At 40.8% G+C, this 26501-nt stretch overlaps 1 protein-coding gene across 4 annotated transcripts in view; it reads left to right on the top strand.

The window, feature by feature from the left end:
* CACNB2 (calcium channel, voltage-dependent, beta 2 subunit) overlaps nucleotides 1-26501 on the top strand; it is a 359528-nt gene that overhangs the window by 123333 nt on the left and 209694 nt on the right. The window contains exon 1 of one of the 4 annotated variants that reach the window (XM_014541389.1): nucleotides 13891-14613. The exons of the other annotated variants lie outside the window; for them this stretch is intronic. Coding sequence (XP_014396875.1) covers nucleotides 14533-14613 — 81 coding nt within the window. The 5' untranslated portion in view covers nucleotides 13891-14532. Of the gene's footprint in view, nucleotides 1-13890; nucleotides 14614-26501 lie in introns of those variants that run through there. 4 annotated transcript variants of the gene reach the window in all.

Raw genomic sequence — 26501 nt, 5'->3', positions numbered from 1 at the left:
AGAGGAAGGGAGAGGAAGAGAGAGAGATAGAAACATCAATGATGACAGAGAATCATTGATTGGATGCCTCCTGCATGCCCCCTACTAGGGATCGAGCCCACAACCAGAGCATGTTCCTTTGATTGGAATCGAACCACGATCCCTTTAGTTCACAGGGACTGAGCAAACAGGCTAGGGCTACATAGATTTATTTTAAGCCTCCTCATATAACTGCTACATCACAACCACATTGGGATTGAGACTCAATGTGGTAAGAAATAAGAAGCTGCTCTATTCTTGATCAAAAATCTACATGATGTAAACAGAGGCACTCAAGGAAGACTCTCTTGATAGCTTGGGTGGTTGGACTGAATGAGGAAGTCAAGGAGACCACACTCTTACATAGTCTTGAGTAGTCTTGAGATGCGGTGGTGAAAGGATGAGTCCAGGTGAGAGGGGCTGTTGAGAGAAGGAAAAGAAAATGGAACATAAATACAGTGATTCTTATTTTTCCTGTTTCTACTCATAAAATACCATTTATTTAGATGAAATTTTTATTTGTAATAAAGGAAATGGAGGTAGAAAGTGGATGAAGTAGCCGAGGATAGTCATTTTTTTTTTTTTACAATGTATTTTGGGTTAATTTCCCCCCCAAAAAAATTTTTTAAAAAAAAAAAAAAAACTCTCTGGTAAATTTTGGTTGAAATGGAGGATACTTGCAAATCTCACCAATCCTCACTATAGCCATTCCTTCGCCCTTTTCTTATCAAGGACATTTTAAATTTAGTGGTTGGCCAAATAAATGAAATCTGAATGGCTTTGGCTGTCTTTTTGAAAGCTGTCCCAGAGCAGGTGAAAACAAATGTTCTGTTCTTCCTGGAGGAAGTTCAGGCAGCCCCTCCCTCCTTGAATCCACCCCTTTGCCCTTTCCCCCCTCCTCTCCCAACAAGCAGTCAGAATGAGCCAGAAAAAGGCTTTGTGACTGTTATTTAATGATAAGTCATTGTTGATGACTCCCTCCAGGGGTCAGGATGCTGTGGTGAGACCCTTGCTTAAGAAGTCACTGTTTTATGTTGTTTGTCTTTTGTGCTATTCCTGTAAGTTTGCTATTAAAATACATTAAACTAAAAAAAACACACACACACACAAAAAAAACGAAGTCACTGTTTTATGGCAGTTTCCATGTCCTTGTCCTCTCTGGGTTGGATTACTGCAGTGTGCTCTACTTGGGTGTGTCTTTGAAGTTCACTTGGCAGATGCTTGTATTATCATTTCAGCCAACATTTTTAATATAATGTGTATAGTATTATATATTTAAATAATAAATATGCTTCTTGCCCTTGAAAAATTTATAATCCAACAAGGGTCAGCATTTAAGTTGATAAGTAACCGTAGGATAATAAATTCTCATAAGAAATATCATGACCTATTGACAGAATTTTAGACAACCTATTAGAAATATTCAGGTTGGAAAGGCATAGTCCCTGGCACAAAAATACATTTAATATATGCTGGATGAACAAATAAATAAGTCAATTTACCATAATCCTGGGTGGATTTTGTTTTCCTCCCAAAGGATTTTTCCTCCCGGTATCTAAAATATGAATGCAACAGAGATTTTTGGATAATAGTTGGGTATCTATTTGTAAGTGACAAATTCAATTTAAGTATACAAGTAAATTTTAAAAAAACACACCTCAGATTGATCTAAACTAAATGCAGACAGCTCTTCAAAGTCATTGGTACTAGTGGCCCTGGCTTGAGCTAAACAAAACAATTTCCTGTCCAACAGAACAAATTCTGACTGCTGTTTCAAATAATCAGAGCTAGGTTTTTATAACTTGTGTGTTTCAGTGGTTCATCAATTTATTGATCAAAAATCCAGAAAAATGAATGTATACAGTGCTAATTGGATTTTTTCCAAAACGTGTATACATACATTGGTTTTTAATAGACCTAAATTCTCTTTTGAAATATTAATACTATGTGTCATTTCACCACAATTGTCATGTCTTTATTTCAGTTATAATGTGAGTTATATAAGTGGAATAATAGTAATAATAATTAACAATGAGTATTTATTGTTTGCATACCTTGTGCCAGGCACTGTCCTAAAGGGCTTTGCACATACTCATTTAATCCTCATGACCTATAAGTACTATGGAAAATCTCCCCTTTGACACATTAAGAAACTGAAGCACAGAGGGACTGTGCCCACAGCTGAACAACTAGTTAATGCCAGAGCCAGGATTTGAGCCTGAGGAGTCTATTATTTTATTCATTACACTTAAGGCCTCTGCTAGTCCTTAAAGCCTTTCTGTGCATATAAGCAACAAATTAGAAAAATGTACCCCCAACGGGCAAATGCAGCCTCTCATTATTTCACCCCCAGCTCACCCTTTGGCTGGGTCTCTGTGCTGTGCACAGAGCATACAGCTGTACATAGCAGTTTCATCTTTACCTCATCCACCACCTGTCTGTCATTCCTTTTGCAAATCACAGGTAACTTGCACATGTATGGTTTTATTTGATTTTGGCTTCAGCCATGTTAGATAAACTTGAAAGTTAATTATCCTTCCCTTAGAAAAGAGAAATCTAAGACTCAAACAGGCTTATATATTGATCACATAATAAATACATCACGAAGACCAAGCAAGAGCCAGAGCTGAGGTACTGAGCTGCTGTGTGCGTTAGTATCTACATGCTTTCCACATGATTTCATGCAGTGTTCCCCAAAGCTCTGCGGTGTGGATGTCAGCAGGGTCTTTATGTGGATGAGGAAACAGGTCCAATAAAGTTAATTACTGTGCCCCAGTTTCCATATGTTGTAAATGGAGTCAGGATTCAACCCGGGTCTGTCTGACTCCAGATCTGTGCTCTTTTTGCCATGCTTACTCCATCATTGAGTATTTCTGATCGTTAAGTGTAGACATGTCCATACACAATAGCACTCATTAGTGTTGGATAGTTGGAGTTTAGGATAAAGCACTGTTTAGTCAGAGAAAATTGCCTATGAGGACTCACCGGGGAACAGACTGCTTGCATTTTTAATAGGTTAGAACATAAAGAGAGAATACTTTAAAGAAGGAGAGCCACTTACTTAATCAGCAGGTACTAACTGAGCACCTGTTGAATGCTGGGCAGCCGTTTAGGTGCAATATGAGAAACAAGTCTGAAAGTCAAAGCACTTATCCTCAAGGGGATCAGTCTAATTAGTGAAATAACAAAGGGCCTGGATGTGGAAACCACAGCTACTCGGTTGGTAACTGCCAAGGACCTCTTTCAGTCGGAACTCAGTGAACTCACAGAAGAAACACTCAGATTTGGAGTGTCTACTCCATTCTCTCCATGGAACTGAGAGGGTATGTCTAATCATAACACATCTTGTGTCTCCGCCACCCCCCCCCCCAAAAAAAAGCAGCGGCTGAGACAAGGACTCAGTGCAGGCAGTTTACTGGACTGATGGTCTCTGGGAGATAGGGAAGGAGAAAAAGCCATATTTTAAAAAAAATCATCAAGGTTATGGGCAAAACAAGCTAGATAGCACCAGGCACCCCTGAGAAGGGTATCAAAACCTCCAAGAAGAATCCACTCTAAGGATTGCGGTTTTGAGCATTTGTTTATCAGCTCCTGTCCCCCAATCATTGAGAACTGACTCTACGGGCAATGAGTCCCCTCTCCTTACTGGGCTTGCTGATGGACTGAGTGGGTGTTTGCAGATCATAAGACCCTGGGGCAGAGAGTGGAAGGTTGCAAGGCTTGGGCTTGAAGTAGGACACAGAGTAAATTGAAGTTGTGGCTGAAATCAAAGGTGGATTGGGAGAATGAGATGCTACACACCTGTTTCAGGTCCCTTAGTGGGTTGTAGCACTGGTCAGCTGTTCTTGTAATAACTGAAAGACAGACCCACCAAGCAGGCAGGTGTTGACATCAGACTGTAGATCAGTGGTTCTCAACCTTCTGGCCCTTTAAATACAGTTCCTCATGTTGTGACCCAACCATAAAATTATTTTCGTTGCTACTTCATAACTGTAGTGTTGCTACTGTTATGAATCGTCATGTAAATATCTGATATGCAGGATGGTCTTAGGCGACACCTGTGAAAGGGTCATTCGACCGCCAAAGGGGTCTCGACCCACAGGTTGAGAACTGCTGCACAGGGTCAAAGCTGTTTCTTGCCCGTGGTCACTTAAACTGTCTGGGTCTCCATTTCCTATAAAATGGAGTGATAGTACTTGCCTTGCAGGTTATCAGAAAGACTTTTAACTCAATGCGATGATGCTTTGTAGAATTTTTTATAAGTGCTCAGTCAGCACTGAAAGACCTGTATTGACTGCACAAGGAGTTACTTTAAGTGCATTCCCCCCCTTAAAGTCTAACTTGTTAATTCACCTATCTTTTCCAATTTTTCAAATTCTGCTAAAAGGTCAATTAAGAGATTAATCTGCTGAAATATTCTTGATCAGTGGGATCAAAAACATTTGGACACAATAAAATTCAATTCGTTTGTTGCAAACACATGCACTAAAGGGCAATGCGTTAATCACTTCAATGGATAGAAAACTTAGTCTCATTCTCTCCCTAGAAAGGAGACACAGAAGGGTTGCCATGTGAGTTCATATTGATGACAATGTCTGTTTTATTTCTCCAGCCTCTTCCAACAGCCAGAATATGTTTGCACATCTTATTTTTATGATGATGACAATTGTTAGATCTTTTTGGGAGAACTGCTATGTACTAGGCAGTATGCTTTGTCCTTGAAATAGGAAGGATATAAGACAAAAACCATATATAATGAATCTCGTCTTCAAGAAAGACTGCTTGCCCTGACCGGTTTGGCTCAGTGGATAGAGCGTCGGCCTGCGGACTGAAGGGTCCCAGGTTCAATTCCAGTCAAGGGCATGTACCTTGGTTGTGGGCACACCCCCAGTAGGGGGTGTGCAGGAGGCGGCTGATCGATGTTTCTCTCTCATCGATGTTTCTGACTCTCTATCCCTCTCCCTTCCTCTCTGTACAAAAATCAATAAAAATATTTATTTTTTTTTTTAAAAAAGAAAGACTGCTTATTGGAGGAACTGAATGAGAGTAGCTGAATTTTTAGAGATGATGGGGAACTAGGGAGAACTAAATCACATATTTGGCCCCATGTTTACTTATTCAAGGCCAAAATAAGAAATGCATGGGGAAGGAATTCATTTGGGGCTTTTTAAGAAATAATTAGCTAAATAACTAGCTAAGTTGGAGACATAGGTGTGACTAGCAGTCAGCAGTCCCATGCTAATCAACTACAGAATTATGCTCAGTCCTTCACCTGAATGGGTATAGTAGTTTTCCATAGTTGTAGCTAGTCTCCACAGATGCTTCTCTCTGCTGTCATGAGCCATAAGAACCAGTATTCATGTTCTTGTGTACCGCCACCCCCCAACCCTCTGAATCTGGGTGGGTCCTGTGACTCACTTTTAACAAGTATAACACAGTAGAGGTGCTGCTGTGTGATTTTCCAGGTTAGGTAAGAATCTTTGCATATCCCCCAGAGTTTCTTGGAATGCTTGCCCTTGTGATACTGTCTCTCAGAACCTAACTGCTCCGAGAAGTTCCAGCCACATAGAAGGTCACATAACCCACACAGCCATGAGACATAAATTTTACTTTAAGCCATTATTTTGGGGGATAGTTTGTTACACATCAGTAGATAATTTGTTTTTTTGGTTTTTTTAGATACCAAATATAAGTGAAATCATATGGTATTTGTCTTTCTCTGTCTGACTTATTTTACTTAGCATAATACCCTCTAGATCCATCAATGTTGTTGCAAATGATAAGATTTCATTCTTTTTCACTGCTGAATAATATTCCATCATATATATATGCACATCTTCTTTATTCATCTATTGATGGACATCTAGGTTGCTTCTATATCTTGACTATTATTAACAATGCTGCAATGAACATGGGCGTATATATATCTTTTCCAATTAAAGTTTTTGTTTTCTTTAGACAAATACCCAGAAGTGGAATTGCTTAATAGTAAGGCAATAAATTAGAAGGATTAATACTGTTAAAATGTCTTTACTGCCTAAAGTAATATACAGATTCAATGAAATCCTTATTAGAATACCAATGACATTTCTCTGAGAATTAGAACAATTAATCCTAAAATTTATATGGAATCACAAAAAACCTTGAAGAGCCAAATAAATATATATTTGGTAGAACTGAATCAAACAGATTATATTCAGTTTTTTAGGATGAGGAAAATAAATGATCTTATCTAGTAAAGAGGGAATATGCAAATTAACCATCACACCGTAACGGTTAAGATGGCTGCGCCCACAGTGGAGGCAGGGATTCCGTAACACAAGATGGCTGCACCCACGGCAGAGGCTGAGTTCCCATAAGGAGCCTTAACAAGCAATCAGCAGGGATCTGAGGCTGCATGGCGCTGGGCCCCCCACTTGGTAGGGCTTGACAGGGGACCTCAGACCATACCTCAAGATGCGCCCCCCGCCCCGGTGCTGGGCCGGGGGACCTCAGGCTGCTCCCCCCACCCCAGGCCGGGGGACCTCAGCCCATGCCCCCCACCCCAGCGCCCGGCCGGGGAACCTGAGGGTGCGCTGGGAGGCTGTGTCCCCCACCCTGTGGGGCTTGACAGGGGCCCTGAGGCTGCGCCCCCCACCCTGCAGGGCTTGACAGGGGACCTGAGACTGCGCCCCCCACCCGGCAGGGCTTGACAAGTGTGGGGCTGGCTGGGTCTGGGTCTGTTGTGATTTTGAGGAACCATGGGTGGGCGGGGACTTGACTCTGGGTCCCGCGGTGTGCCCCAGACTCTGACAGGAGGAAGATTTTCATATACATTCTACTAATTTTCTTTCATTTCTGACACTTCTATTATAGAGAAAAGGCAAATATCATTATTAAAATATTTTCTCTAATTAATCCCCTTTTAATGTGCACGAATTTCGTGCACTGGGCCACTAGTATAAAATAAGTCATAAGAAATGCTCTTTTATACTCCTATCTCAAACCATTTTCAATGTTTTACAAAATGCTCATATGACAAATACAAAAAGCTACAACATACTCTTATGACTTCTGCTGCAATTATCAAACATACAAATTTTTTCTGTACCAATCTTAAAAGTACAAATACTGAACTACTAATTTTTGTTATTCATATATATTTTTATTTATATACTTGTAATGAGATCATTGCCAATACATACATTATTTCCTTTAACTTTATTTTTACATTAAGTCAATGTCTGTCATGCAGCCATCAAAATCCTTACAGTAAATTACACAGGTTTGTAGTCAAATTTTGACTCTAGCTTTGTACACAAGGAAATCTTGAGAAAGAACAAAGTGAAAAGTATCTTACTCCCTGATATCAAACTATACTACAAAGTTACAATAACCAAAACCATATGCTATTTTTAATTTTTTGAGGAATCTCCATAATGTTTTCCATAGTGGCTGCACTGATTTACAATCCCACCAACAGTGCCAAGGGTCCCCTTTTCTCCACATCCTTGCCAGCTCTTGTTATCTGTGGATTTTTTTCAAATAACAGGTAGTTATTCTGATAGGTGTGAGGTCATATCTCATTGAGCTTTTAATTTTCATTTCCCTGATTAGTGGTGTTGAGCACTTTTTCATGTCTGTTGGCCATATGTATGTCCTCTTGGGAGAAATGTCTATTCAGGTTCCTCTACCCATTTTTTAATCGTATTGTTTGATTTTTGGTGTTAAGTTGTATGAGTTCTTTATATATTTTTATTATTAACCCTTTATCAGATGTATCATTTGCAAATATCTTCTCCCATTCAATAGGTTGTGTTATAAATTTGTTGATGATTTTCTTTGCTGTGCAAAACTTTTTAGTTTTATGTAATCCCATTTGTTTATTTTTTCTTTATTTCCTTGCTTGATGACATATATCCTAAAAGATATTACTAAGAGTGATGTCAGAGAGTTTACTGCGTATGTTTTCTTCTAGGGGTTTTATAATTTCAGGTGTAACATTTCTTTTTTTAATTTTTATTTTTTTAAATAAATGCTTTTAAAATATTTATTGATTGATTTTTAGAGAGAGAGAAGGGGAGAGGGAGAGGGAGAAGGACAGGGAGAGGGAGAAGGTGAGGAGGAGAGGAGGAGAGGAGAGGAAGAGAGGGAGAGGGAGAGGGAGAGGGAGAGAGAGGTGAGGGAGAAACATTGATTGATTGCCTCTCATATATGCCCTGACCTGGAATAGAACCCACAACCTAGGTATATGCCCTGATCAGGATTCAAACCCACAACCTTGGTGTATGGGACGATGCTCCAACCAACTTAGTCACCTGGCCAGGGCAGTACAATACTGTTTTGATTATTGTAGCTTTGTAATATAGCTTGATATCAGGGAGCATGTTACTTTCCAGATTGTTCTTTCTCAAGATTTCTTTGGCTCTTTGAGGTCTTTTGTGATTCCATATAAATTCTAGGATTAGTTGTTCTAATTCTGAGAAAAATTCCATTGGTATTTTACTAGGGATTACATTAAATCTGTATATTACTTTAAGTAGTAAGGATGTTTTAACAATTTTAAGTTTTCTAATCCATGCGCAAGGTATATCATTCCATTTATTTGTATCTTGTTCAGTTTTTTTCTTCAATGTGTTATAGTTTGAAGAGTACAGGTCTTTTACTTCTTCAGCTAAATTTACTGCTAGGTATTTTATACTTTTTGATGCAATTATGAATGGGATTATTTTCTTACTTTTCTTCTTCTGATTATTTATTATTAGTGTATAGAAACAGATTTATATATTGATTCCATATCTTACAACTTTATTGTAGTCATTTATTTGTTCTAAACTTTTTTGGTGGAATCTTTAGGGCTTTCTATATATACTATCATGTTATCCACAAAAAATGAGAGTTTTACTTCTTCCTTTCCAATTTGGATGCCTTTTATTTCTTTATCTTGTATGATTGTTGTGGCTAGGGCTTCAAATACTATGCTGAATAGAAGTTATAATTATAGGCCTATAACTTGATTACCTCTGTAAAGACCTTATTTCCAAATAAAGTCATATTGTGGAGTATTGGGGGTTAGAACTTAAACATATCTTTTTTGGGTGACATAATTAATTCATAACAACCTGAGACCATTATGATTCAAAGGAACAAAAATTTTATTTAAATTGGTAGTTTAATACGAAATGTCTTCAGAAGGATATGAAATTAAATATGTCTGGAGTCACATGGTATAGTCTTACTTTTATATAATGTCCTTCTAGAACACTAAACTTATAGATGCTCCTTTATTATTTTTAGGAAATTTGAAATATAAAAATACAAATCTAAATAAATGTAAATAAGTAACCCCTAGTGTTCATATTTTAGTCAAAACATTCTGCTCCAAATTGCTTTATCTGATTTTTATAAATTTATTTATTTTCTAAATATAAATTTATTGGGGTGACATTGGTTAATAAGATTATACGGGTTTCAAGTTTACATTCGTATGATACATGATCTGTATATTATATTATGTGCTCACTACACATAGTCAAATCCTCTTCTGCCTTATATTTGGCCCCCTTTACTCTTTACTACTTCACAGCCCTTCCCTCTGGTAATCACCATACTGTTGTCTGTGTCTATGAGGTACAGTTTTATATCCCACATATGAGTAAAATCATATGTTTCTTAGCTTTTTCTGACTTATTTCACTAAGTATAATATTCTCAAGGTCCATGCATGTTGTTGCAATGGCAGTATTTCATCTCTTATTATGGTTGAGTAGTATTCTATAGTATATATGTACCATATCTTCTTTATCCAATCATCTATCAAAGGACACTTTGTATGTTTCCATATCTTGGTCACCATGAATAATGCTGCAATGAACATAGGGGCACATATATTTTTGCAAATAAATGTTTTCAAATTTTTTGGGAAGATACCTAGAAGAAGGATTGCTAGGTCATATAGTAACTCTATTCTTAATTTTTTGAGGAACTCTGGACTTTTTTTCCATAGTGGCTATACTAGGTTACATTTCCACTAGCAGTGAACGGGGTTCCTTTTCTCCACAACCTCCCCAACACTTGTTCTTACTTGTCTTGTTGATAATAGCCATTCTAACAGGTGTGAGGTGGTATCTCATTGTGGTTTGATTTGCATTTCCCTAATAGCTAGTGACATTGAGCATCTTTTAATATATGCTTTTATGTATATGCCTTTGTATGTCTTTTTGGGAGAGGTGTCTGTTCAGGTCCTCTGCCCATTTTTTAATTGGATTGTTTGTTGGTTTGATGTTGAGTTATATGAGTTCTTTATATATATGGTGTCCCCAAAAATGTATACACACACTTGAACAATTATGAAGGTAGTGTTTATTGATATACATTTCATTTTCAAAATTGAGCTATCAGCTGTTAAAATGTGTATACATTTTTGGAGACATTCTGTTGGATATTAACCCCTTTGCAAATATATTTTCCCATTCGGTTGGTTACCATTTTGTTTTGTTGGTGATTTCTTTTGCTGTACAGAACTTTTTTAATTTGATATCATCCCAATCATTCATTTTTGCCTTTACTTCCTTTACTTTTGGGGTCAAATTCATAAAATCTTCTCTAAAACCAAGGTCCATGAGTTTAGTATCTATGTTTTCTACTATGTAATTTATAGTTTTGGATCTTATATTTAGATCTTTGATCCATTTTGAATTAATTTTTGTACATGAGACAAACTGTAGTCTAGTTTCATTCTTTAGCAAGTGGCTTTCCAATTTTACAAGCACCACTTATTGAAGAACCTTTCTTTTCTCCATTGTGTGTTTTTGGGTCCTTTCAAAAAGTTATTTTTCCATTTACATGTGGTTTTATTTCTAGGCTGTCAATTCTGTTCCATTGGTCTGTGTGTCTGTTTTTCTGCCAATACCATGCTGTTTTGATTATCATTGCTCTGTAGTATAATTTGAAGTCAGATAGTGATACCTCCAGTTTTGTTCTTTTTTTCTCTGAATTGCTTTGGCTATTCGGGGTATTTTATGGTTCCATACAAATCTGATGGTTATTTTTGTTCTATTTCTTTAAAAAATGACATTGGAATTTTGATAAGGATTGCATTAAATCTATATTGCTTTGGGTAATATGAACATTTTAATCAACATATGTTGATTCTTCCAATCCATGAGAATGCAATATCTTTCCATTTCATTGTAACTTTTCCAATCTCTTTTAATAATGCTTTGTAGTTTTCAGTATATAGGTCCTTCACAGCATTTGTTAAGTTTATTCCTAGGTATTTTATTCTTGTTGTTGCCATTGCAAAATGAATTGTTTTTTATTTCTTTTTCTGAAATTTTATTGTTAGTATATGGGAATGCAGTGATTTTTGTACATTGATGTTTGTATCCTGCAACTTTACTATATTTGTTTATTGTTTCTACTAGTTTTTTGGTGAAGTCTTTAGGGTTTTCTATGCAAAGAATCATGTCATCTGCAAAAAGTGACATTTTTTACTTCTTAATTCCCAATGGAATTCCCAATGGAATTCCCAATGGCTGCCTTCTATTTTTTTCTTTTGCCTGATTGCTCTGGCTAAGACTTCCAATACTATGTTGAATAAGAGTGGTGAGAGTGGACATCCTTGTCTTGTTCTTGATCTTAGAGGAAAAGCTTTCTGTTTTTCACCACTGAATATGTTATTAGCTGAGGGTTTGTCATATATGGCCTTATTATGTTGAGGTACTTTCCTTCCATACCTATTTCATTGACTGTTTTAATCATAAATGGTTGTTGCTCTATCTGGTTTTAATAGTACTGTATTATATTGCAAAAATTTTTAACAGAAAATATATTCAATGAACTGTTTTACAATTCATAATGGAACTGTACCTAATTAGTCAACAACAGTTATTGAGCAACCATGAGTAGGTACTATATTCCCCAAAGAGAAGAAATATAGTAGACATGAGTCATGTCCTTAAGGAGCTTACAGCATAATGAAGCAGACAAGATTCACACACACATGCATACACAGACACAGAATACTCATAATAAAGAAAACAATTTATTTTACAATTGTTTTTATCTCCACTTTGATGTCTATTTTAATTTTTCCTCTTATTTTAAATTGGTTGAAAATTCAGTTCATATCTGTAATTTTAATTGTAATGTCATGGTTTTTAAATTTTTAATGTTGATTAAAACTGCCTCTACCAAAATCATTTTAAATCAACCTCATGAGATTGTGTTTTTATTACTAAGTAAAATTTTAAAAAGGTAAAATACCACATGCTAGTTGTATGTGTCAATTAATATTGGCTATTATTAATGACTATATCTGCTGAAAGTATAGCCAAAATCATTCATCATGTAGGCCCTTTGCCTGCAGCACTGATATTTTTGTGGTCAACTGTGTAGCTCCCCTTTAATCCTATATAATAAAAGCCTAATATGCTAAGTATCCGGTCATTCAGTCGTCCATTCAACCAATCAAAGCATAATATGCTAATGATATGCTAAGGCTGCTCAACCACTTGCTATGATGTGCACAGACGCTCCGACAAGTAGGTTAGCTTGCTGCTGGGGTTTGGCAGGTCAGGACTGAGCAAGAGGGGCCAGGCACACCCTGGAGCCCTCCTGTGGTCCCTCCCTGGCTGGCCAACCTCCCCCATCCCTCCCTGGCCCCAATTGTGCACCGATGGGGTTCCTCAGCCTGGCTTGAGCCCTCTTATAATCCGGAACCCTCTCCCCCATCCCTCCCTGGCCCCAATTGTGCACCGATGGAGTTCCTCAGCCTGGCTTGTGCCCTCTTACAATCCGGAACCCTCTGAGGGATGTCAGAGAGCCAGTTTCGGCCTGATCCCACAGGCCAGGCCGAGGGACCCCACTGGTGCATGAATTCGTGCACCGGGCCTCTAGTGTTATATAATTTACAAAAATTTAATCCAAAGTGTTTCTTATGAGGAGCCTTACAACGTTGTTATTTTTAAAGTAAGTAGGAACCATAATTCCAGAGAATTCTTAGGCACTTAATGGAAACATGTGGTCCTTAAAGACATATACAAATATATATTTTGTTAGTTGGGAAAGACCCAAAGAAAAATATCCTGATGATGCCATTTGGTTTCAACGAGATAAGAGTCTAGAAAGCATTCCTTTGGGCCAATAGATCTTCATTGGGAGGTCCTAAACATCTCTAAATAGTAATTTCCTCCTCCTGTAATGTATTGATATTAATACCTTCTTCCCAGATTGCTTGAACTTGAGTATATGTAAATTCCTTTATGTTGTGCCTGGTATATAATAGATGCTCAACGACAGTGACTGCCAGTGCCCAGCCCCTTCTGTAGCCTCCCATGACCTTAATTTCTTGCTAAAATTGGGCACCTTCCTAGGTAAAAACAAACACAATGAAATGGAAAAATCCTGTGCATTTCTTTTATAGTAATTTAACTCTAAATCTGAAAAAAAAATGGAATTTGAAAAAAAAAAGTGAAATATATGGTCCTTGCCCCTCTGTTTACATATGAGCAGTGTCAGGTGGCCAGGTTTTCTTTTATTAGCATATTCCCTCTGGCAGAACGTTCCAGAGAGCTCCAGTTTGGCGAAGAGGAGGACACCAGGCTTTCCAATCGCATGGTGCTGCTTGCCGAGGGAGGAGGCAGAGGTCCGCCTGTATAATCCGATTTCATCAACTCACACTAATCACTACTGATAGTAGCAGAATTTAGCCTGGATCTGCTTAGTTAATCTAGATTGACAGGAGGGGAAAGAAATGGGATGCAAGGACACAGAAACAAAGGGAAAAGAGCCAACTCCGATTTCCAGCCTTGCTCTTCCATCTGGGGCATCTAATTTCCTCCCCTCTGGGGCTTCTGTTTTTCTTACCTTATAAACAAATGGGACTGGTTGGTAGGAGACCAGCCTTTCCCCGAGCAGTTCATCAACAACAGGTGCACTGGGAGCCCCTGGGTCAGCAGAGAGAGCAATGCCCACGGTGTGAGGCTGCGCAGAAGGCACTTCCAGGTACACATTGTACCTGAGACTATGTATTATTTATTGAAACTGAGCTCTGCATTCTCTTTATTCTCTGGGCAGCCCTGGAGTTGGGCGCCTCCTAAAATGGATGCCACCAGCAGCTAACCTAAAGGCTCCTACATGCTACTTGCTTTCACTCATTTCCTTTCCAAGGAATTGGAAGCTGTCGTCACCAAGCTTCTTATTAAAGCTTGGGGAGTAATTGGGAATGGCAGTTTAGTGACTGAAAGAGGAATTCCTTTGTGATTTTGGACGTCTCCACATGGATTCAAGATCCGTTTTTTAAGGAAATACTCCACTTTGGATTTTATGGATATATAAACGATACACACGTTGTAGCTTCTGTCTCTGTATGCTGAGTGATTATGTGTGTCTTCACATGCTTAGTACTGAGAAGAAAACTGGGTTACCTGGAGGTTATCTTCATTGTTACTTATGATGTCTGTGGCTGGCAAACCAAGGGACTTTTGGCATTTGGGTGACAAAGACATTTGGAATATATTCCATTGGATTTCCCATGTTGGTGCCACTGTTTCTGGCCACCTCCGTACTGCATGTTGCCATGCTAAAGACACCTAAGGGAAAAAATGTCTCCTGGGTAAGTAGACAATGATTTTCTGTCTCTTAAAATGTTGTTTTAAAGCAGAAATGTGTAATTTGAGAACTTAAAGGCATCCAGTGGTTTCATCTTAATAGAAACATTTGGGAGAACTTCAGAAAGTATTGCCTTAGAAAAGCAGACGAATATTTTCAAACATGTTAAAAACCCTTTGGCAAAAGCATGGTGGTGTGCTTGCTAAAGTATGAACTATAAGACATGGAAACTCATGGTTTGTTCTGCATTTTTAAGTTGCTTCATATTCATATCCATACACAGAATTAAAAATGCATCAATACAAAATCAAGGTTATGATGGTAAGATGTTTTTAACTCCAGAACTGTTGGTGTTCATAAAGATAGTTTAGATTTCTTTTGGGTGTATTATGTCACATTTCAAGGGTAGGATGAGCAGAGTTGTTATTATTTGGGGGATACTGTTGATATGTTCCTTGGTTTTTAGAAACAAGATAGCAATAGATATTTCTCAATGTTACACATCTAATTACTAGTAATTTATGTCAATCAAAATGGCCATGTGTAGTGCAGTTTAACATCCCAGAGATAGCAGTAGCATGTTGATCCTAATCAAATTTGACTATTTACTGTTGTTTCAAGTTCATTTCCTAGCAAGAATAGAAAGATTAGATTGAGCTCAAAATAATGAGAACAATCTGTAACCTCTAAAGAAACAAGTGGCTTTAGATCCCTGCTATCAAGTTTAGTGAGCTTAGTACATTAAAATTAATGAGCAAATAGATTCCCTTCTACTCTCCATCTAAAGTTGTTTATCTAACACCATTGTTTTAGTCAGCACCCACATATGTAACCCAACTGTACTTATCAGGGAATTTATTTTTATTTATTTATTTGAAAGTATATTTTTAACGATTTCAGAGAGGAAGGGAGATGGAGAGAGAAATAGAAACATCAATTATGAGAGAGAATCATTGATTGGCTGCCTCCTGGGTGTTGAGCCTGCAACCCGGGTATATGTCCTGTTCGGTAATCGAACTGTGACTGCCTGGTTCATAGGTCAACTCTGAACCACTGAGTCACACAGGCCTGGCACGGCATTTATTTTTATAACAGGATTATGGTTTTCTTAAATTAACTCCAGAAAAATAAGTGATTCCATATTTTTGGTCCAGATATAATTTTTACTACTTAATTTGAAGATAGTAAATCATTCTTACTTGATATGAAATGTCACAATGTTTATCTGAAGATGATGGTTGTGTGTTTTTTTCTGTTGTGGATAGTCAGTCATTATAGCACTTAATTAAAAGTGAGATATCTTTTCCAGCCGGTGTTGCTCAGTGGTTGAGTGTCGACCTATAAACCAGGAGGTCACGGTTCAATTCCTGGTCAGGGCACATGCCTGGGTTTCGGGCTCAGTCTGGGGACTATGCAGGAGGCAGCCCATCAGTGGTTCTCTTTCACCATTGACGTTTCTCTCTCTCTCTCCCTCTCCTTTCCTCTCTGAAATCAATAAAAAATATATTTTAAAAGAGACGTATCTTAGTTTAAGCACAACTCCCAGAATTAGTTCCAAAAAAATTGACAAAATTTTTCAAGTTATTTATTATTAAATATTAATATATTTTAAACTCAATGTTATTGGTGTTATTAATTTTCATCTCCTCCTAGAATAATCAAAATATATTATTCAGAGACCCTTGGCCTCGACAGTGAGTTTCTTCCCTCGCTGTACAGATGGCTCCAGTGGCTAATTCTGCAGCCCGGCTGGGTGTCTGCCACCTTCTCCCAGTACACAAACACGGAATAGAGGGAGTGGGTTCAAAAGTACACCCCTCCTTCATCTGATGAATCGGGCTAAAAGATTACTTCTTCCAAAGCAGTGCCGGCCTAAGGAGGGTTTCTGCCATGAGGGCAACACTTGAAACAATTTTTTTGTAAGTTTCAACTACCATTGGGTTTGGTTTACTTCCGACTCAATTATTCTGATATTTTTCAGAAAAGGTCAAGTTGTTGGCTAAAAATTCATTACCAGTTATTTTAACAGAGTCAGAGTACTTGTATTTTTTTTAAGTTAAATTTTTCTCTGTATATTCCATTTTCTTACAAACGTCTCTGTACCCGAGTTTGTCAAAGCAAAGTTTACAAGTTTAGTTACTGTGGCATTCTAGGGAATACATGAATTTGTTTGGTGTGTGCTGTGTCATAAATCGATAAAGATGTTCATGAGTATTAAAAATGCCTCATTTTGAATGTATGGGGTAGCAAGCATGAGTTTGACATGCGTGGTAGAGAGACACTTTCAAATGTTGAGTATCACTTCCATTTTAATCAGTTGTGGTTGGTTTAGGCATCGAACGGCATCTCTCTGAGTTCTCTGGCTGTGTGGAGTGAAACTGGTACTCTAATTTGCATTTGAACATTCACTTAGGCTTGAGTTCAAGAGGAAAATAAAATGATTCATCTTATCTCACAGTGTAGAGAGGGGCTTTTATACCTCTCTACCCCTGGTTCCTCTAAAGTATTTCTTAGACATACTTTGCCCCATATGATAAACACAAACATATATTGCTGAGCATCACAAGCTCAGAGGGAAACACCACCTGTATTTTCCTGGTGCCTATGGCACACCTGTGGGAGTGTGGTATTTGGACAACTGCTTAAACCATGCCTGAGAGTTTCCATGGCTGTGAAATGAACAAGAGGGGAATAACTACTTATTTCTCTGAGATGAGGTGAGGATTCAAGTCATCTTGCTATAAGGATTCAACAATCATTCAAGTGTTTATTGACTGCCTCTTCTATGTTATTATTGGCACCGAGGAAACATCCTATATTACAAGAGAGGAATGTGCTGATTAGCCTTTACACCCTGAGGCGTAACAACCAAGCGTGTCACGACCAGATCACGGATCAGCAGGAGGGTGGGCCAGCGAGGTACAAGCAGGCTGCAGAGAGCTACAGGAGGGCGGGGCAGTGGGCAGAGAGCTATGGGAGGGCAGCAGCGACCTACTGGCACACGGATTCGTGTGCAGGGCTCAAAATCACCATCCTCACAGAACTCACATTCTAGTGAAGAGAAACAGACAAAAAGCAAATAGACATATTTAAGATGGTGAGTAAAATAAAGCAGTGATGGGGTTAGTGTAGGAAGCATGTCTCTAAGATTCATCTTCATAGAAAAGGAACAGCATGTGGCCAGGCCATTACTGAATCTCCCCAGAGCAAACAAGATGTGGGGGTGGAGAGAGGGCATGAGCTGTACACATGGCTGATAGCACATGTCCTAGGAAGATTCCCCTAGACCAGTGGTTCTCAACCTTCTGGCCCTTTAAAAACAGTTCCTCATGTTGTGACCCAAACATAAAATTATTCTCGTTGCTACTTCATAACTGTAATGTTGCTACTGTTATGAATCGTAATGTAAATATCTGATATGCAGGATGGTCTTAGGCGACCCCTGTGAAAGGGTCGTTGGACCGCCAAAGGGGTCGTGACCCACAGGTTGAGAACCGCTGCCCTAGACAAAGGGAGGTGGAGGCAACTAGAGAAGGCCCCCGCCTTTTTTTTTTTAAATAACCCAATGGGAGACAGTAAGACCTAGGCCACCTATTAGGAAATAGGTGACCAAATAGTACTCAGCCAATGAGGACCTGGAGGAGGGACTAAATAAATAGGCTATGTCCCCTGCCCCACCTGTAGAATGGGTACCCCCTCTCGAGACTGTTATTAAAAGTCTCATTTTTGCCATGCTTCTGTATCCTAGTCCATCATTTGAAATTTGGACAGGTGAGCCATTTCTCACATTAGGAAGTGCCAGGAATTGAGAGGGGGTGTTGCAAATTGGTTGGTCCAGATATAGGAGCAAAGACTTGCAGAAGGTAACGGAGTCAGCCATGGGGAAGTGTAGGAATGAAACACTCCCAGCCAAAGGAATGTCCAGGTGCAAAGACCAGAGGCAAGAGCATGCCTGGAGTGTGTGAGGAATGGCAAGAAGGCCAGGCTGGCTGTACTATAGTGGCATTCTTGGAGTTTTCTTATGTCTCTTATATGTACTTGCCTGTCTTTGGTCATTGTTCCATTGGGGATTCCAAAGCATGCCCAATCCCTCTATTCAAATCTCCAGAGAACAGTGGTTTGTAGCCGCGTCATAGGACAGCACACAGTGGAACTTGCCAAATAAGATGACAGGCAGCAGGAGGGAGGGGAGGAAGACCGATCAACATGACACATTCAGGCTTTACAAATGGCTCCTGAGAGTCGAGAAGCTTGTTTATTTTGAACTAGGGGCCCGGTGCACAAAATTCGTGCTCGGGGGGGAGGGGGAGTCCCTCAGCCCAGCCTGCCCCCTCTCACATACTGGGAGCCCTCAGGGGATGTCCTACTAACGGCTTAGGCCTGCTCCCTGCTCCCCTTGGGGAGCGGGCCTAAGCCACAGTCTGGCCTCCCTTTGTGGGAGGCAACCGGGCTGATCAGGGGGAGGCACCAGCCCCATCACCCCACTGCTGCAGCCACTGCCAGTCACCGCAGCCACCAAGGTTTTTTCATCAACACGGACTCCAGTCCCTTCACCATGAAAAAATGACAACTTTCTTTAGGCATTTTCAAGATGTGTCTTTCATAGGATATGACATTTCTTTCTTTATTATTTTTTTTTATCCTCACCTGAGGATATGTTTCCATTGATTTTTAGAGAATGTGGAAGAGAAAGGGAAAGACAGAGAGAAACATCAAAGTGAGAGGAACACTTTGATTGGTTGCCTCCTGCATGAGCCCTGGCCTGGGCCCCGGCCAGGGAGGAGTCTGCAATATAGGTACATGCCCTTGGTCAGAATTGAACCCAGACCCTGCAGTCAGCAGGTGGAGGCATTATCCACTGAGCCAAACTGGCTAGGGCAGGATATGACATTTCTTAGCCTTCCAGCAACGGACTTTCGTTTTTTTCGCCAGGAGTGTGGTGAAAAACCCTAGATCACCTTTTTGGATTCTTATTACCCAAGTTACTAATATTATTACTAAGAATATTACCAGTGGCATACAGGGAGCTTAGCCAATGAGCAGTCAGAAAAGGTGTTTCCTCTATAGTTCACACCGATCTCCGGCTCGGCCCCCTGCCCAGGCCTGACGCCTCTGGCCGAGGCTTTAGGCTTGGGCAGGGCCCCCCCCTCAGCTCCAATGGCCAGCTCTGCCCCTGCCCAGGAGCCCTCTGGGGGAGGGTGTCCCTCAGCCCAGCCTGCCTCTTTCACTGCTCAGAGCCCACATGGGGCCTACCTCGGAGTGACCTGGGTGCCGTTCCCAGGACCCAGGCTGCTGGGCACCTATGTATGCAAATTAACCGCCATCTTTGTTGGGTTAATTTGCATACTCATCCGATTGGCTGGTGAGTGTAACAGAGTGACACCAATTTTCATGTTTCTCTTTTATTAGTGTAGATGTTGTGGAAACAGTGTTACAATGAACATGATGCTGTTTTTGGAGTAACAGAAAGAATAAATTTTAAAATAATGTTAAAGGTAGTATTAAGAAAGAGGATTTAGAATTAAGGATCCAGATTTATGGAACAGAGCCCTTAAAACAGCAATTTTTACTTTGTGTTAGGCAAGATTAAATACACAATGTGAAACTTTATTATGGAATCTCCATATGTTCTTCGATTATGAAAACCTCTTCCAGAAGGGTGGTTTTGAGTCATGGCCCTGTGGGCATTTGTCCATGAAAGCTGTGTTGAGCCCTGAAGTCTGTAGATGTGACCCTGTGTCAGATCGACCTACTTTGTTAAAAAGTCACTTTGTCTGGAAATAAAAAAAAAAATAATAGGTCCCACTTGGAACCTGTTGCTGTGCAAACTCCCTTGCTGTTCTTTTAGTTCTCGAGATCTGAAGTCAGTCATATTGAACTTTCTGGTATTTCAAATCTATGGACCTACAGATATTTATTATTATTTGTGTATAACATGTTTTACTAGCTGCTTTTCCATATTTAAATTAGGAACTATAAGAAACTAATAACATTTATTTTTAAAATGAAGGGAAGCTATAAAGAAAATAAATGCATACATTTACATAACACAGAGTGTTAGAGATTGAGTAAGAACTCAGAATTCTGGAGTCTACTTTCCATTTCTTGAAAGAGATGTTCCTATTGAGTGCATTGTGTGTGCATATTGTTACATTATAAAACTAGAGGCCCCATGCCCAAAATTTGTGCACTCGGGGGGGGGGGTCCCTCAGCCCGGCCTGCGCCCTCTTGCAGTCCAGGACCCCTCAGGGGATGTCCCTCTCACAACCTGGGATCCCTTGCTCCTTACCACCCGCCTGCTCGCTTCTTACCGCTCGGCTTACTGCCCGTTAGTGCTGCCTTGGAGGTGGGAGATGCTCCCGCCACCACCGTGGCGCTTGCCAGCCGTGAGCCCGGCATCTGGCTGAGTGGCCACTCCTCCTGCATTGAGCGTCTGCCCCTGGTGGTCAGTGCACATCATAGCAACTGGTCGTTCTGCCATAATGGTCGCTTAGGCTTTTATTATATAGATAGAGTTACTAGAAATTGGCTAAAAGGCTAACATGAAAATTAAACATGCTTTGTATATGGGATGCTGACATGGTTACAAAGTAGAAAGGTGTCTCCAGGGAGGAATCCCCTTTCCCTTTTTTTGGTCACATGACTCTGTATGTTTCATCTCATTTCCATACAGATGACTCTTTCAAATTATCAAGAATCCCTATTCTTGTTTTCCTTTTTAACCTCTCTGGCCACTTTGATATGTGTCTGTCTTCGTGAATTTAAAGCTGAATGGCTTTCAGTTAGGACTTGGTCAGAGATTTTCCTCCTGTTTGTTTTGCTGGTCTTTCCATCTAGATTACTCATCTTTCACACAATAAGTTTCTGAACATATCCACGTTAATATTTCCCTTTCTATGCTCTAGACCAGTGGTTCTCAACCTTGGCTGCACATTAGAATCAGCTGGGAATCTTTTTAAAATCCTGATTTCTGGGTTCGTCCTCCGGAAATTCTGTTTCTTTGTTATGGGGTTGGGCCACAACATTAGTAACAAAGAAACAGAATTTCCGGAGGATGAGGCCCAGAAATCAGGATTTTAAAAAGATTCCCAGGTGATTCTAATGTGCAGCCAAGGTTGAGAACTACTCCTCTAGACATATATCACTGATGCCAGCAGTATTTCCTGGTGTTGTTTACTTTCCTCTCTTTACTTGTTGGGCTACATCAGAAGGTTTACTAAACTTATTTCAAACACCTGTGCAAGGTTTTCTTTTCTTTTCTTTTCTTTCTTTTTTTTTCAGCTTTACTCACAATTGACAGGAAATCAGAGTGTCTGGTGATTCAGATAAATTCTTACGCTCACAGCTGCTGAGATTCTTCCAGAAACTCACATATGGTGACAGTTTTTTCTTCTTCCAATAATTTTTTTTCACTAAATAATTGGACTCTACATCTTGGCTGGGAAACCTGAGAGATTGTACCCAGAGGCTCCAGTAAATATAGATGTGTGGTGCTTCATCTAGCCATAAAGCCTCAGGAAGTATCTACTTGTATGAGGCCTGCCATTATTATTTTTAAATTATATGTATTTTTCTAAATTTCTAAACTTTTTTTTAACATTTGATCTTTCTCACCCATTTCTCTCACCGCTAGCCTTGCCTCCAACAACCACCAATCTGTTTTTAATTTTTTTTAATATTAAAATGTGAGCCCTTTAAAAACAATTATAGTTCTCACTTACAGGATGCTGAGACATTTAAAAGGGAGCAAAAGGTCCTTCTTAGTCTCCAAACAAACTCTTTTCCGCTGCTTTTCTGTTTCCCCGTTTCTGTTCCCGGTGACTCTACGCCACACTTTGTCCCAATGTTCCCTGATGAGGGAAATTCAAGCTTTGGAGACAGATTCTGGTTTAAATCCTGATTCTTCCCGTAGCTGTGTGCCCTTAGGCAAATTTTTAACCTCTGAGGTTGAGTTTACTCTTCTGTAAAGTGGGGGCAGTCAGACTTTTCCTTTTGGAGTATTTTAGAAACAGGGCCTGTCAGGTGCTTACCAGAGTGCTGGCCCTCCCAGGCAATTAGTTAAATTCCCAATCCCTCCTCTGGTCCGTCCCTCCCTGCCCGGTCCCTTTGCTATAGCACTCATTCCATTCGGGGTGTATTTTCCTGCATCCTCTAGACCAGCGGTTCTCAACCTGTGGGTCGCGACCCCTTTGGGGGTCGAACGACCCTTTCACAGGGGTCGCCTAAGACCATCGGAAAACACATATATAATTACATATTGTTTTTGTGATTAATCACTATGCTTTAATTATGTTCAATTTGTAACAATGAAAATATATCCTGCATATCAGATATTTACATTATGATTCATAACAGTAGCAAAATTACAGTTATGAAGTAGCAACGAAAATAATTTTATGGTTGGGGGTCACCACAACATGAGGAACTGTATTAAAGGGTCGTGGTATTAGGAAGGTTGAGAACCACTGCTCTAGACTCTGTATTGAGCACTAACTTCCCAACTTCCTCTTCTCCAATCCATTCCACACACTTCCACTACTCAAAGTTCCCCGAAACCCAGATTTTCATCAGCTTTTTGACAGATCAAATCCTATACATATTTCCTACCATCCACAGGGAAAGTTAAGTTAAACATCCCCAAATCCAACTGAATGTCCTACCTGGAGCAGACAGGAGGGGCCAGAATCAAAGGTAGGGGAGCCAGGGTCCCCTCTCTCCCCCTGGCTGGCTCCTTCCCCTGGGTTTGGGCCCTGTCTTAGAGGAGATGAGCTTCCAGCTGGTGCAGCTGCCCTTCCAGTTGCTGTGAGGACACCCCTGGCCTCTAGAGCCAGCGCTGGGGCAGGGGAGAGGTGCAGGCGCTTCACCAGGGCTGCAGACAGGCGTCCCCTTGGGGCTGTGCCCTGGACTCTGGAGGTCATGCCCTGAAGGCATGTGGATAAAGAAGGTGAAGAAAATCAAATAATGATGTGCAGGCCACTCAGTGTCTTCCCCTTTTCCTCTTTGGGCGAAGGTGAAAGAGAAAGAGAGCGAGTGCTCAAGCAGGTGCATGAAAGACATCTAAGATCTAAACTTGAGAGCACTATATCCAGGCTGAACAGCAAGCCTGACGTTTCTGGGAGAAGGTGTTGATCCATGTTATACTTTATTTAAATGCCATATTAAGGCCTGTAGGGCCCAGGACTGCGAGGCCAACTGTGACTTGTTCCCTGAAGTTAAGATGTGGTAAAATGTCCAACAAGTTACCATATCACAGTCTGTTCAAAGGGATCTGAGTCCGTGCCCAGTTGGGTGATTTAGTTCTGACTGTCCCCACCTTTGTGCAGGCTGGCGATGAGTGACAGCCCTGGTGGGCATTAACTGCCTTGCTCAGCGGGTCAGCAAACCTTTCAAGGAAAACACGCCACACTGCCACACCCCTGCGATTCCATGGCTTGGGGAGCAGGGCCGGTGTGGCAGCCCTCCTTGGGACAAAGGCAGCAGGGAAAGCCCAGGTAATAGGATGCGCTGGTTTCTCCCACCCCGAGAGAACTTCTGTGTGGGCTGCTTGTGGTGGGGATCCCTCTGAGCAATTAGAAGGAGACAGGTTCCGGGAAGCTGTCTTGGAGGAAAGGTTGGAGAGAGTCCACTGTGAGTAAATTAAGTGACTAAATCAATGTTAACCCTGTTTCAGGGATTCGTTCAAACTAGGGCGACCACGAGTCTCATTGCAATGCCTGTTGCCCACCACAATTATTTATAGTATCCTCTTTCATTCTCAAAGGGATCTGGCGTGGCAGTAAACCACACGGCTGCTCTTACTGTCACAACAGAGAATGAATGGGAGATTGAGGTACAGAGGAGGGGGAGAAGGAGGCCTGGGAAGGTATGAGCTCTCCACAGAACAGCTTTGTTTGTGAACAAGCCTGTGGACTGGTCTGGCATTAGACGGGGCCACATCAGCTTTGTACTTTGGGCAAGTGAATGGGTCTCTTTGAGGTCACTTTATTTACCTGCAAAATGGAGAGCGTTTTTTAGCAATAAGGTATATTTTAAAGTGTGCACATTGTTTTCTTAGACTGAATGCTATTGCACACTTGATAGACTACAGTATAGTGTAAGCATAACTTCTATGTACTCTGGGAACCAAAAAATGTGTGTGACCCACTTTCTTGCGATATTTGCTTTCGTGTGGTGGTCTGGAGCTGAACCTGAGTATCTCCAAGGTTTGCCTGTACTCACCTCACGTGGTGGTGGACGTTTGGTGTTTTTGTCTTGGCACACGTTGTTCATTTTAGCTTTTAAATTTATTATCTTCCCAAGTCAAACCAGGAGAGTGAAATGAGCTGATTTAGCTCTCTCTGGTAGCATGAAGGGAAGCACATGAAGGTGGATGACAAGGTTCCTGTTTTTGTTGTTATTAATCACCTGAGGATATTTTTTCCATTGATTTTTAGAAAGAGTGGAAGGGAGGGAGAGGGAAAGGGAGAGAGAAAGAAATATTGGTGTGAGAGAGACACATTGATTGGTTGCCTCCCACAAGCATCCCCACCAGGGCCGGGATCAAACCTGCAACCCAGGTACATGCTCCTGACCGGGAATTGAACCCATGACCCTTTGGTGCATGGGCTGACGCTCTGCCACGTAGCCACACCAGCCAGGAGATGGCAAGATTCCTCCATCTGTTCCTCTGGTTAAACTAGTTCCACAAGGTAAATGCACTGCAGCCTCCTCCTGTAGCATCGGAAGGATGTGAATATCTCACATTTCTTGGGTCCCAAAAAAGAACCAAGTTCTGCATTCTGTTTAAATTAGCACAGTCTTAAGAAAGGCTGGACGTAAAAATGTTATCAACCTATCAAAGCAGAAGGGAGAAATACCATTGTTATAAATTTCTCAAAATTACCAACATCAGTCCTCCCAGCTTGGCACACGAGAAATCAAAATGGAATCGCTCATGTGAGAATACAAGTGTTGAGCAGTCTCCGAGCTATTGTCACGGTGATCCCAGGACCTACAGAGCAGCGGCCTGGGCTGCAGTTTGGTGTGGCTTTTGTTACTGCAGTATCTGGGCTGCTTGCGGATCTGAGCGGCTCCGGTAGCACCAGCAGTGATAGCACATCTTTTTAAATGTGAATGGCAGTCAGGTGTGCGGAGGACTTTTCTAGATGTGCAGGCAGGTTGCAGCCTTGTGCAATCTGGGCTAAACAGGTGCAGCCTGCTCTCATGTAAGTTCATACCTGTCAGCAGGTGTCCTTTAAACTCTGAAGCTTCATGGGGGTCTCTCTGGGGTCATAGTCCCATGGCTGAACTTAACACTGAAGGAAGTTGACTTAGGACCTTGGTGGCCATTGGTGTCACCTCTGGAGATAAAGGAAAAGAGAGTTTAATTTTGATTTTGTTTTTCCCTAAGGGCTGTGTGAAGACAAGAGCAGGGCTGTGAGAATGTTTGCGAGAGGGAGGAAAAGGGAAAAAACATATCTCAGTGCCATGTGTCTCAGATGACACACTTGCTTCTCTTCCTGAGAGCCAGTACTGAAGTCCTAGAAGCCTTGACAGCTCACTTGAACGTCTTCATTTTCTGCCATTTTCTCAATCTATATATATAAAACCCTAATATGCAAATAGACTGAACAGAGGAACAACCAAACAACCGAACAACCAGTTGTTATGACATTCGCTGATCACCAGGGGGCGAGCACAGAACATGGTGGTCATCAGCAGCAGGTGGCAGAGCATGGAACACGGCGGGCATTGGCTGCGGCGGGATGGTGGAGCAGGTGAGCGGGGGCACCAGACCAAGGCAGGGCACCAGTCGCTGTCACTGGGGTGAGCCTCTGGTGGTTACTGAAAATTTTTTGCTCCCGCGTGCTGCGGTCCCGCGTGCTGCGGTCCCGCCCGCCGCTTGCACCCACT

Source organism: Myotis brandtii, unplaced genomic scaffold (assembly GCF_000412655.1).
Source record: "Myotis brandtii unplaced genomic scaffold, ASM41265v1 scaffold269, whole genome shotgun sequence".
NCBI classification, from domain to species: domain Eukaryota; kingdom Metazoa; phylum Chordata; class Mammalia; order Chiroptera; family Vespertilionidae; genus Myotis; species Myotis brandtii.
The sequence above is the reverse complement of the archived record's forward strand: the minus strand, read 5'-3'. Positions and strand labels throughout refer to the sequence as shown.